General features: G+C 36.9%; 1 protein-coding gene across 1 annotated transcript; it reads right to left on the reverse strand.

Moving 5' to 3' along the window:
- Positions 1–2,508: 2,508 nt before the first annotated feature.
- TBR1 (T-box brain transcription factor 1) lies at positions 2,509–11,366 on the reverse strand. Its single transcript, XM_073634050.1, has 6 exons — positions 10,450–11,366; positions 8,800–8,954; positions 8,412–8,533; positions 7,782–7,940; positions 6,197–6,258; positions 2,509–4,929 (listed from the first exon to the last, which is right to left on the reverse strand). The coding sequence occupies exons 1-6, from the start codon at positions 11,142–11,144 to the stop codon at positions 4,095–4,097; spliced, it is 2,028 nt and encodes a 675-aa protein (XP_073490151.1). The 5' UTR covers positions 11,145–11,366; the 3' UTR covers positions 2,509–4,094.
- Positions 11,367–12,285: the final 919 nt, after the last annotated feature.

Below are 12,285 nucleotides of genomic sequence, written 5' to 3' on the forward strand. Positions count from 1 at the left end.
AAATATACAGCTGTCTTGAAAATAATTCCTGGTGACTCTGCCTTGAAGATCCTTGTTCAGAAGCTTTATGCTACTGTCTCCTATCTGGATGGAAACACTGTCTCCTAAATTCCTAATTGTGCTCTTGAGCTGTCACCTTGTCACATGCACACTTAATTGACACAGTGAATGGTGATTTAATAAAAGTGTTAAGAAAGTTTACTCATAAAAAGAATGATTATTCAATCATGTGCAGATAAAATAAACAGGAATTTGCTTTTCACATGATTTGATCAATCATTACTATTTTTGTGATGGAACATTCTCAATTCCTTTAGTAAATCATCCTATAAGAGCGGACTCAGTGACAAACATTGCGCAGGCATGGCCCACCATTGTTATCAGGGAAACAGTGCTACAATGAGTGTAGGTAGACATGAAGTGGCTAAAAAGGGATTGAACTGAAGGATAATTTAGTAACACTGAGACCCAAAAAAAAGGGCTAAACTGTATTTTACCTTTAAAAAATGTCAGTGATACATGTTGCACAGGGATAACTGGAGAGTGTAAAATCTGGTGCAGCTGTGCATGGTAACCAATCAGCTTCTAACCTCAGCTTGTTCGATTAAGTTTTGACAAAAAAATGGAACCTGTATTGTTTGTTTGCAGAGCTGCATCAGATTTTGCACTCTCCAGTTTTAGTAAATCAACCCCACAGTGTTTTAGCAAACTAAATGTCATCCAGCTAGGGAATACATTTACTTTAATGTTATTAGACAAAACTACCCTAACTGAATTTCCCTTAGTCTACATAAAAGTCTGATGCAATTGTAAGATTATAGCTTATCTCTGTATAGCCAACATCTGCCTGCAGCAGCCAATGTGCTCTTTTTCATATAATGATAAATAGTAAAGCAGGAATAGCTATGCGGAAAACAAATGCTGACTCTAGTCAGCCAACCTCACATGCTGTTTCATTGCCCATTTCGCCAGTGAAGCTTTCCCCCCACAATATCTGGAATTGAAAATCATGTCATTATCACCAGCCCAGCCATGGGTCCAGTTGGGAAATGGAGAATTGGGCGCTCATTAAACATTACCTGCACATTTCAACAGCCCACTCATAAGAAACAGTCATCGGTTGTGTAACTAGCAACAAGCATCATTCCAGAAGATCACACTCTGCAATCATCAATTGCCAACACATTGCAAGGGAAAGGTGAGAATGGAAACGAATCAGTTTCTATAATAGCGCTTCCAATCCTCCTAGATCATTATTGCTTGAGGGAGCAAAGAGCAAAATTGGAACCAAGACCAACCTGGAGAGCCTAATGCTGACTAGGTACTGCCAACTCCAGCATGCCCTAGCGGCTGTCAGAGCATGCTGGGAATTGTAGTACCTCACCAGTTTCAACCACTGATATTCCAGTATTTAAAGAACAGCAAGTCCACAGTATGAAGAATAGTTTATAATTTCGCAGATCTAAATGGCGCAACCTTACACAGTAGCGCTGACAAGCAGATATCAAACAAGTGCATTCACCTGCTAGACTACTAAAAGCAAAGCACAGACGGTTAGACTATCTCCCCAGTGCCACACCTGAACGAAGACAGATGCTGCTTCAAACTTTTATTAGAAGGTAAACTGTACTGAGAATGTATGAAGCCCATCACTGCTGAAAATACCAGTTCCCTGGCTGTCATAGTGATCCGGTGGCTTATTCAGGAACAAGGCTGCAGATTAGGATATTTGTTTTTCTGATCTGCAAGCTTGTTCTTGGTCATGGAATAAAAGTCAGACAGCTAGTGCTAGTATTTTCTGACCCGAGTCAGAAACCGCAGCCTGCATAATTCTCTTCCTTTGTGTGAAAATGCCATCAACTAGCAGCGCCTAATCATTTATATCTGCACAAGTTTAAAAAAAAATAAAATAAACAATCTGGAATTCTATAAAGAATTGCATTCATGGACAACAGCGATTTAAATGGAAATAAAAGTTATAACTGTTGCAGAAATAAAAAAAAAAAAATACTATACATGCCAATACCATTGCCATATACATATATACAGGGTAATTGTTCAGTTGGTACATATTCTCTATACTACTTATAATTGATTTAATAACCAGCATTGCAGGATTCAAGCAGCCCCACATCCAAATACAAAGTTATTTATTCATTCATTCATTGGTAATATTTGTTGGTAATATTTTATTTTATTTTTTTTTTTAGCTTTGCTACATTTATTTGAAACAGAGATAGATTGCTATGTATTCTATTATATCTTTTAGCTTTGCTACATTTATTTGAAACAGAAATAGATTGGTATGCAACCTATTAGAACAGCCTATTTATTTAATGGCCCCTTCTGCATACAATCATTAGCTTACACTAAATTAATAGACTAATTCAATTAAGACTGATAGGCAGGCATAAGAAAAATCCTGTTAAAATCATATGTTATCAGTTCAAGAAAAGGTAAAACGCCAGTTTAGAAAACATTTCAGTTTTTTGTTTTTTTTTTTGTTCTGGGTTTATTTTAGTTGTCGAAATACAGACAATACAAACAAGCGATACATATCTAGGCAAAACAGTTTCTTCAAACGTATGGAACTCACAGACAAAAAATAAATAAATGAATAACTGAACGAGGAAATGAAGCAAAAATAAATGGGAAATAAATATTTACAGAACTTTTGCTAAACATATTACATTAAAATATTTTTTTTCTTAGAAAGGAGAACCCAGTAGGTAAACAAATAGAATCTAGAGAAAACTCAATTTCTCTTTTCCAATGTTAACAGATTTTGAATATAATATTTTAGAGCTGTATAAAATAAACAAAAATGTTTCCCCGCAAAACATAATTGTGCAGGTTACTTTTGCTTACATGTGGAACAAAATAAATAAAGTATAAAAAATAAAAAATAAATGCAACTAGACTATAATTTCAAGACATCTATTTAATAGAAAAAAAAGACATTTTGTTGCCCTAGAATGCATAAATATACAATTCACATTTTGTTTTCACTACACTATGTCACCAGCAGTTCAGAAACTTAAAGTATTGGATAATAATTTGCCATAAAATAGTGGATTAAAAATAACACGAAAATGAACATTTAAAAGCAGGGAAGAAAAAACTACTGCATTTGAATAAAAGAAAAGAATCTGTAGTTATAAAATGTGTTTGGCAACGTCCTGCATTTGGCACAATAAATAACATAATTAAAGGAAAATAAATTAAGCTTTCTATGGTTATTGAGTGATATGGTATTGCCTGTAAACCATAAATATGACACAATTGTTGTGCAAGTCCTATCGGAAACTGTGGATATAAAATACTTATGTGAACTGTGCAAACGAGTTTATGGTTTTTAATTTTTTCCCCAGTGCCATGGTTATTGTAAAAGGGTTAAATAAATACATGACTAAATAAAATGACTTTTTTTTTAGCTGTGCTGGCGACTTCACAAAAGTTACAAAATGACAGTCATTTGGGAGGATAATTGTAAGTTTGTTGAACATTCCTACCATGAATGGTAATGGCCATGGGAGGAAGCGCTGTATAGGGTTGGTGTTCAGAGTAGGCAACCTCTTATAAGACTTGCTACAGAGGAATAAACCAGGAGCAGGCAGCTGAGGAGGCTGGAGTTCATCCAAGTTGCTGCAAAAAAGTCGATGGTTCTTCAAGGTGCCGAACCTATGATGTCCATAGAACTGAACCCACCGCTATCCGCGGTGCTGAAACTGCTGCTGCTGTCCGCGGTGCTGAAACTGAGGCTGCTGTCCGCTGTGCTGAACTGCCGCGGCTGTCCGCGGAGCTGAATTATTCCTATAGTTGATGCCTATGGCGTGACTTGTGCTGCAGTGCAGATGACCATGGAGATAAGTGGGGGAAACTAGAATTATAGCTGAGGTGTCAGTGCTGTTACTCAATAGAGTGTTCTTAACGTGGCAAGCAAACGGTCTGTGGCCGGTGGTCAACGCTTTCTGCTCAATGCAGAACCCATATGACATAGATGAAGTATCTGCAAGTCCTAAGACATTGGCCAAGAACTCGGTCATTGGAAAGTCCTCAAGGTAGCAGACCTTGGCTGAGAGACAGTGAAGGGTTTAGGTATGAGTGTAGAAGCCATAGTAGCCAAGGTCCTTGGCACAGTTCTTTTCACAGTCCCTAGTGGGCAGAACTTCACTTTTTAGGGGTGAGGAACTGCCAGACACTGCCGGGTCGGAGGGGGAGAGCCGCCTTCTCTTTGCCTGCTCATAAATTCCGGAGTCGGAGGAGTCCATAGATTTGATTGAGGGTGGTGTCTCAATCCAGCTGGAGTCGGATAGGTCTTTGGGTTTGGTGTCCTCACCTAAAGGAGACCTATCTGCGGCTAAGCTGTCGGTGTCGTCTGCCCCAGACAGGTAGGGGTTTGCAGCGCCTACCCTGGCCCCTGGGGCCCAACAGGAGAGAACAGAGCCCGTCTTGGTGCAATACTGTGGCGGGCTCCGCGCTCCCCAGCCTGTAGGATCGCTGTAGTAGCCAAGAGGACGCCCAGCGCAACCTGCAGTCGGCAGGGGAAGTGCCTTAACTCCCGCCGCCGCGTAAGACAACAGCGTGGCGGCATTGCCGGCAAAGTCTGTGGCGGTGTCATAAGCAGAAGCAGTGGTGAAGTCCAACCTGTTATTAGCCGGGGTAACAAACCAGCGCTGAGGAGAAGGGGCCCCAGGGTCCTCACCTTGCTGAGGGGACAGTAAACCATTAGTATGGGGGACACTGCGATCGGTCCCTGGTCCTGGTATCGACCCCGGGGGGTGAAATCGGGACTTGGCATAGTTGGTGACAAATTGGTCTTGCAGAAACGAGCTGGCCATGGCGTAACGAGCACCGGGCACTATCTGGGACCTGGGAGAATCATTGGGTGATGGAGTGAGCCGGTCTAGATCACAGCCAGTGTAGATCCTGCAAAGCAAGAGGTAACATCTGTAAAGCAGCTAAATAAATCTGTTATACTAACAGTTTAAACATGGGAATTGTTCTGAAAATATTTAAATATATGAAGAAGGAAGGGAGGGAGGGAGGGAAAGAGGGAGGAAAGAAAAAAAAGAAAGACAGAAGAATAGATAAAAAAAAGGAAAGCAAAGGGGGAAAAAAGAAAGAAAGACAGAAAGAAAGAGAAAGAAAAAAGAAAGAATTAGGGTGGGGGCAGGGAGAGAGAAAGAAAGGAAAGGAAAGAAAAGAAAATGTAGAGAGAAGAGAACTTTATGAGTGTGCACACTTTGGGATTTTATGTAATATTATAAATATATATATATATATATATATATATATATATATATATATATATATATATATATATATATATATATATATCGACAACTTGGTTTATATCTAGGCTATAACATGAATGCAGTCTTTAATTTCCTTTAAACAACATGAATACGTAATTTTTGAACTTTTTTTTAATTGTCCAGGAGAAATCAAAATATGTAATGAGTATAGTGAACAATAAAACACAAATAAACTATTGATGCAGAGCTTGGGCATTGTCTGTACCTAATTATCTATGAACTCAAAATAAACATCAAAAAGTGTAGTAAAATGTATCCAAGTCCTAAACTGCAACAAATTTTAACAGAAACATAACCATAACTTTAGATTCCAATAGTGTCCATTACTCCTCTTTCAAGTCATAACTATCTTATTTATCATCTACTACCTGAACCATGATTGTTTCAGCCAGTACACATTCTAGCGCAAGTAGAAGAGGTAGTGGTTTTTTTATTTTTAGTTCAGGTATCCTCAGCATGTAATTATAGAAGCATGTATTCGGTGTTATTATATAATAATGAACTGCCACACTGCTTATTTAACAAGGCCTGAACACCAAGGAGGTTAAATATATCAAGGAGGACATACAGGCAGAGAACCCATCAGTCTAGGATTGCTGCTTTAGTAAATCGGTCCTATACCAGATGGTAGATAAGAACCTTTTCACACTATTGGTTGATTGATTACAGTTTTGACTGATAAAAAAAAAATAATTTTTGCTGTAAAGTAATAGTGGCTACCATCAGCATGGATTTAGTTAAATATAATATATATATATATATATATATATATATATATATATATATATATATATATATATATATATATATTCCTTAAGTTCCTTATTTTTTTATTTTTTTTCCTTATTTTTCGTTCTATACTTCAGTTCTATACTTACGTGTCATAGTTATCTCGAAATCCTTTGGCAAAGGGGTTATGGTCAATTTTGAGTTGAGTGATCTGACAAAAGAAAATGGAATTTGAATATATTTCAGCAACATCATAAGTGAATTCAAACTTAAATGAGCAGCCTATGCAAAAAGAACGCTATGACTAGTTCTATCTGTGCTGTGAGTTGGTCTTTCGGATAATTTATGGATCATGTAAATTTCTTATAGCTTTTAAAGCAATGAGCTCATGTTCAATACCAGTGTAGTTCAGTTTATCCGGTTCAGATGATTTCCAAAATATACAATCCCTGGACTGGACATAAGGGTGTAATAAACGACTTGAACAAATTAGCCCCTATTGTTGCCAAACTATCTTCCGATAAGAAGGAAATCTCTACTTTTAACACAATAAACAAGACTCTGGCCACCACAATTAAACTGAGCAAATATATTATATAAAATGAAATATACAACTGCTTTGACCTTTCTACAAATCCAATCTAGAAAACATTGAAGTTCTAATTAATGAGTGCGACCTGCTTGTACAAGCTTCTGTCACCCAACTGCCTTCTTTATGGAAGTACAGCTCAGAATGAAAAAAAGAACATATAATATAGATTGCTGAGTTTTGTTACTGTAGTCATTATTACATTGATCGGCCTAGGGCAATTATATCAAGATGGATTTATCAGTGTGATTATAGAGAGAGAGAGAGAGAGAGAGAGAGAGAGAGAGAGAGAGAGAATATTATATATATATAATACACACACATATATAAATTTTGGCACACATATGTAAATCCACCCATATGTCATTATAATCATAATAATCCTAAACCGACCCGTTTTATAATGATTACACTATCTATAATACATGTCCCATAATATTATTATATAGAGAGACTGATAAACTGATAAATCCATCTTTTTAATCTACACACACATATATATATTGTTTTTTGAATTTTTTTACTATATGTATGTATGATTATTATTACTATTGTAATTATCTATCTATCTATCTATCTATCTATCTATCTATCTATCTATCTATCTATCTATCTATACACACACATATTGTTTTTTCATTATCCACACAACCGATCAATACTGCTAATACCACAAATATATATATATATATATATATATATATATATATATATATATATATATATATATATATATAAACAATAAGAAGAAATTAGCCATATAATCATAGATAATAATAATAATAATAATAATAATAGTAATTGCACTTGTATTATAATAGATTATTATTATTAATATTGTTATTATGTGTTAATGATGATATGGATCGGATTTTATTATTGTTGTTTATATATTTTTAGGTAGTAGTAGTAGTAGCAGATATACTTTATGTAGGTGATTATATATGAATGTTATTGTTGCTATTATTTTTTATTTTTGTAATCGATGCATGTTATTACAAACCGATTATTTTTGCAGACGTGGTAGTGTACAGATGGTCATTTTGTATTATTGTTGTTTTTATGATTGTTGCTATTGACACCAATGATTTTTATGATGCCCCTACATACAATATATTCTGCTATAAGGAGAAAGGTGTATTTACATCGGTGTTCTGGTAGGCAGTGACTGCGATGAATTGGGTCTCCGGGAATGTGAAGGTCTGCACTCTGCCAGGCTGGCTGGTATCCTCTGTGCCATCTTCATTCACTTCCACCACATGCAGCCGCGGCTGGTACTTGTGCAAAGACTGTAAGACGACCATCTGCCAAGGCAACATCAGAGACGGGTGATCAGGTGACATTGGGACACAGATGCATTGCTGGCTGGCTATGGATGTATATGGATCATGGGTTCTATATCTGGATGGATATACAGCTTTCTAGAGAAAGGCTCCCTCAGCCAGACACAAACGTAGGAGGCAGCAGTCTCAGGGAAACATGCACACCGACATGCACCACCATGGAGCAAGTCGTTTCTAATTTCAAGCGAATTTTCCAATCGCAGCAGCTCCTATAGTTTGCAGGGTAATTTATTCCAGGCTGATCTGCAAGTGTTGGAGATGGCTTATGCAGATGGCGTTCAATGACACACATGCTAAAAATATACTCCATGCTGGGCAGGCTGGGAGGAACTGACTACAAGGGCTGCACTGCTCTATCGTTTACTGCTGGTGAGTAGAACTTCTAATACAAGAACCTTACAATCCACCCGCTAATTAGCAGATTCCACTAACCTGACCGGTGTTATTGGAAGCCCCCTTGTTATTAGTGAGTTTCATCTTTCCAAATGAGATCTCCTGTCTCATCCAATGGGCTCCTGTGTTGGGAGAGTCCGGATGCATGTACACCCTGTTACCTGTTACAAGACAAACAGACGGGTGCAAATTACATTTTCTGAAATTTTTAATCAACCTTATCATTAATCCTTTTATTCCACATACAAAGATTCCAAAATTTGCATATTGTTATTTTTTTCCCCTCTAGCTTCTTTTTTCCCTCTATCATCTGCTCCTATGGCAAGGCTTTTTTTTTTTCTTTTCAGATCACAAAAGACTCTAATTAATGTTTCTCACCTAAAAGAGTGTCAGAGACTAAAAAGGGAAAGTGTTAATTGGGACTCGCCTTGTACATTGGTGTCCGCCTTTCCACAAGGCACCCACTTGCCCCCTTGAAATCTCCAGTGATTGGGATCAGCCAGTATCACGTCTACAAAGATATTGTAGTGGGCTGTGGGGTCCAGGCCGGAGATGTTAAAACTCAGAAATGGGAACATGCGTCTAATGGATAGAAGAAAAAAAAACAGGAAATGTATCTTAATAAAAATAAAAGTATGGAAGATAAAAAAAATACCATACAGAAAAAGTCATTTTTTTCAAATTATTTAGCAACACCATACAATAATAATTACAAATATTATACTACTATTACTAATAATAATAGGAATAATAACAGGAGGAGGAGGAATAATAATAATAATAATAATAATAATAATAGGAATTATAATAGTACACTAGTACTACTAAGAGTAGTAGTAATAATAATAATAATACACTTTTACTACTACTAATAGTAGTAGTAATAATAATAACAATAATAATAAATACTACTACTAATAATAATATTGATAATAATAATAACAATGATAATAATTTAAGGAAAATATTTACTTACAAAAATGATTTTCAACATTAAGTAATGTATTTTTTTTTAGAAACTAGGTTTCTAAAAACGCACACAACTACACAAAACTCCTGTAGAAGCAATGTTTTTTAAGCCAGTGTGCATGGAGCCTAATAGAAAAAAAAGCTATCTATGTATACAGAGTAATGTTAAAACTAAAAAAAAAGAAAAAAAATGCACACAAAGCAACATAATAACAGTAGTGTTAAAAAAAAACAGGAAAAAAAAAAACACAAAAAAAAAAGAAAAAGACAAAAACAAAAAAGGGCACAAAGCAACACAATAACAGTAGTGTTAAAAAATACAGCAAAAAAAAAAAAAAAAAAAAACACATTAAAAAAGAAAAAAAAAACAAAAACAAAAAAAGCACACAAAGCAACATAACAGTAGTGTTAAAAGAAAATACAGCAAACAAATCACAAATAAAAACAACACTAACAATAAAAAAGCACAAAAAGCAACATAATAACAGTAGTGTTAAAAAAATACAGCAAAAAACACACACACAAAAAAAATAAAATAAAATAAAACAACAACAAAGCTAACAACAAAAAAAGCACACAAAGCAATATAATAACAGTAGCGTTAAAAAAATACAGCAAAACATCACACACAAAAAAATAAAATAAAAAATAAAACACTAACTTACACTAACTTAATTACAGATTAATTGTTGCTGCTAAAATAGCAAAAAAAAAAAAAAAAAAATAACAGTAACAACAAAAAAACACACAATGCAACATAATAACAGTAGAGTTAAACAATGCACCAAAAATCACACAACATCATAACAATAACAAATAACAGTAATATTAACAATAACAAAAAAAAAATCATCTTATAATAATATAAGAGGATAATATGTATTTTCATTGTAAAAATAGTACGGTTAAATCCTCTCCTTCTGTATTTTTGCTTATAAATAAAGCTATTGCATAAAAACACTACAAAATTAAATAAGCAAAAATGTAAAAAAATAAATAAAAGTGGGGAAGCATTTGTAAATAAAATATATAAAATTGTCCAGGAAGAAAGGACACCCGATCCAAACGTAGGGCACAGGTCGGGGCACCCTCTGGGCACAGCACCCACCTTCCTTGCTTGGTGATGATCATCTCGGTCTGGTGCCGATGGAATTTGAGCCATAGTGGCCGGTTGCAGAGGTAGACCTGTGCCTTGCCCGGTACCAGTCCAGGTTGGGCGGTGGAGAACTGGTAGAAAGGTGCCCCTTGGTAGGAGTGCCCATACTGCTGGGTGTAGGGGTATCCGGTGCCAGGGTAGCCTTGTGGGGAAGAATTGCCAAGCAGGCTGTTGTAAGCTCCATTGGCGATGACTGAGTGGTGAGCCATGTATCTGCTGGGGCTTCCGATGGAGAAGGCTGGGTGAGCAGGTCCATGCTGGCTTGGGTAGGGGAACATGGTAGAAGTGGGAGCCGCGGCTGCAGAATGGGACTGAGTGGACTGAGGGAGGAGATAGCGATCTGCTGCTGATCCATCGAAATTATGACGAATCTCAGAAAGCCCATCCAAGACAGGAGACAGCTTACTCCTCTGGCCGTCCCCTGGTGCCTCCTTGGAGTCAGGGAAATTGTCTGGATCTGACTGATTCGTCATCCCCCTGCTCGTTTTTTTCAGAGGTGAACTTCTCTCCAGGTTGTCAGAAGTAGAGATTATGGGATGATCATGCAAAGCAAGCTCAGAAGTGCCTGGATGGGGGTAACTGGTGCTCACACTGAGGAATTTCTTGGAGAGCATGATAGAAGGAGAGATGCAATGATCCAGCTGCATAGCTAGCACCCAACTAACCCCTCAGCCCCCTGTTATTGGAAAGCCCTTAAAAAAAAAAAGAAAAAAAGAGGCACAGATCCAAGGGAACAATTAATGTCCTAGCCTAGCACTCTTCATCATTGCCTTGCCTCCCAGAGCTTTGTTCCACTTTTTCTTTGGGCACAGATTGGCCAATTGACGATATGCAGCAATAAGACAACAGTCACTTCTGATCCTTCTGCACTGGAGGAGGAAGAGACGCCTGCTGCCATTGGTTAGCTGCTGACAGTAATTTAATTAGATAGGCATTAATTAGGATAATCACCTGGCTCCTGGTCCCTGGGATGGCACATTGAGGGAAGAGTTTATGATGAGGATGATGGGGGGAGAGAGAGAGGGGAAAAAGGGTCTGTTTTTCTGTGTATTGGAAGATTTATGTCATCTTTAGCATTTTAAATACTGTTTGCAAGGAAGAAGTGCTAAGAATTATCTCCATTTAGTGTGACACTGGTGCTTCCTCTTCATTTTCTCTAGGAGATCTGTTATGTTAGGGCTGGCTAGGTGAAAACTGTTAACATTTTATGCTGGCCGCACATACAAGGGGGTTGATTTATTAAAGGCAAATAGACTGTTCACTTTGCTAGGGAACCTGCACTTTGCAAGGGATTTATCCCCAGAGCTTTGTGAATGAGGTGAAGCTCTGCTGATGTTACCCGTCCAATCGGGTGCTATTTTTCTAATTTACCTTGCATGTGAATGGTTCACTGAATTCTGGGAAAATTCCCCTGCAAGGTGCAACTTTTCCTGCAAAGAGAGCATCATCTCTGCCCTCAGTAAATCAATCCTAAAAATGCAAATGGCATGAGCAGCACCTGTGATTGCAAAGTGACACTATCCTTGTTCTCAAAAATAATCCATACACATCTACTACTTGAAGTGATATTAAAGTGATTGACCTTGTAAAACAACCCATTCCATTTAAAATAGAAATGAAAGGCAAAACATTTTTGTATAGATATATATATTAAAAAAAAAAAAAAAAAAAACATTCTAAATACCTTTTTTCCCTTTTTTATAAGTAACTGCATAGGCATGCGCATAGGGTGTGCCAGGTGTGCCTGGGCACACCCTAATCTCCCTGTGCACTGTGCAGTGCAGATTC

This window comes from Aquarana catesbeiana, linkage group LG06, assembly GCF_042186555.1.
Source record: "Aquarana catesbeiana isolate 2022-GZ linkage group LG06, ASM4218655v1, whole genome shotgun sequence".
NCBI classification, from domain to species: Eukaryota; Metazoa; Chordata; class Amphibia; order Anura; family Ranidae; genus Aquarana; species Aquarana catesbeiana.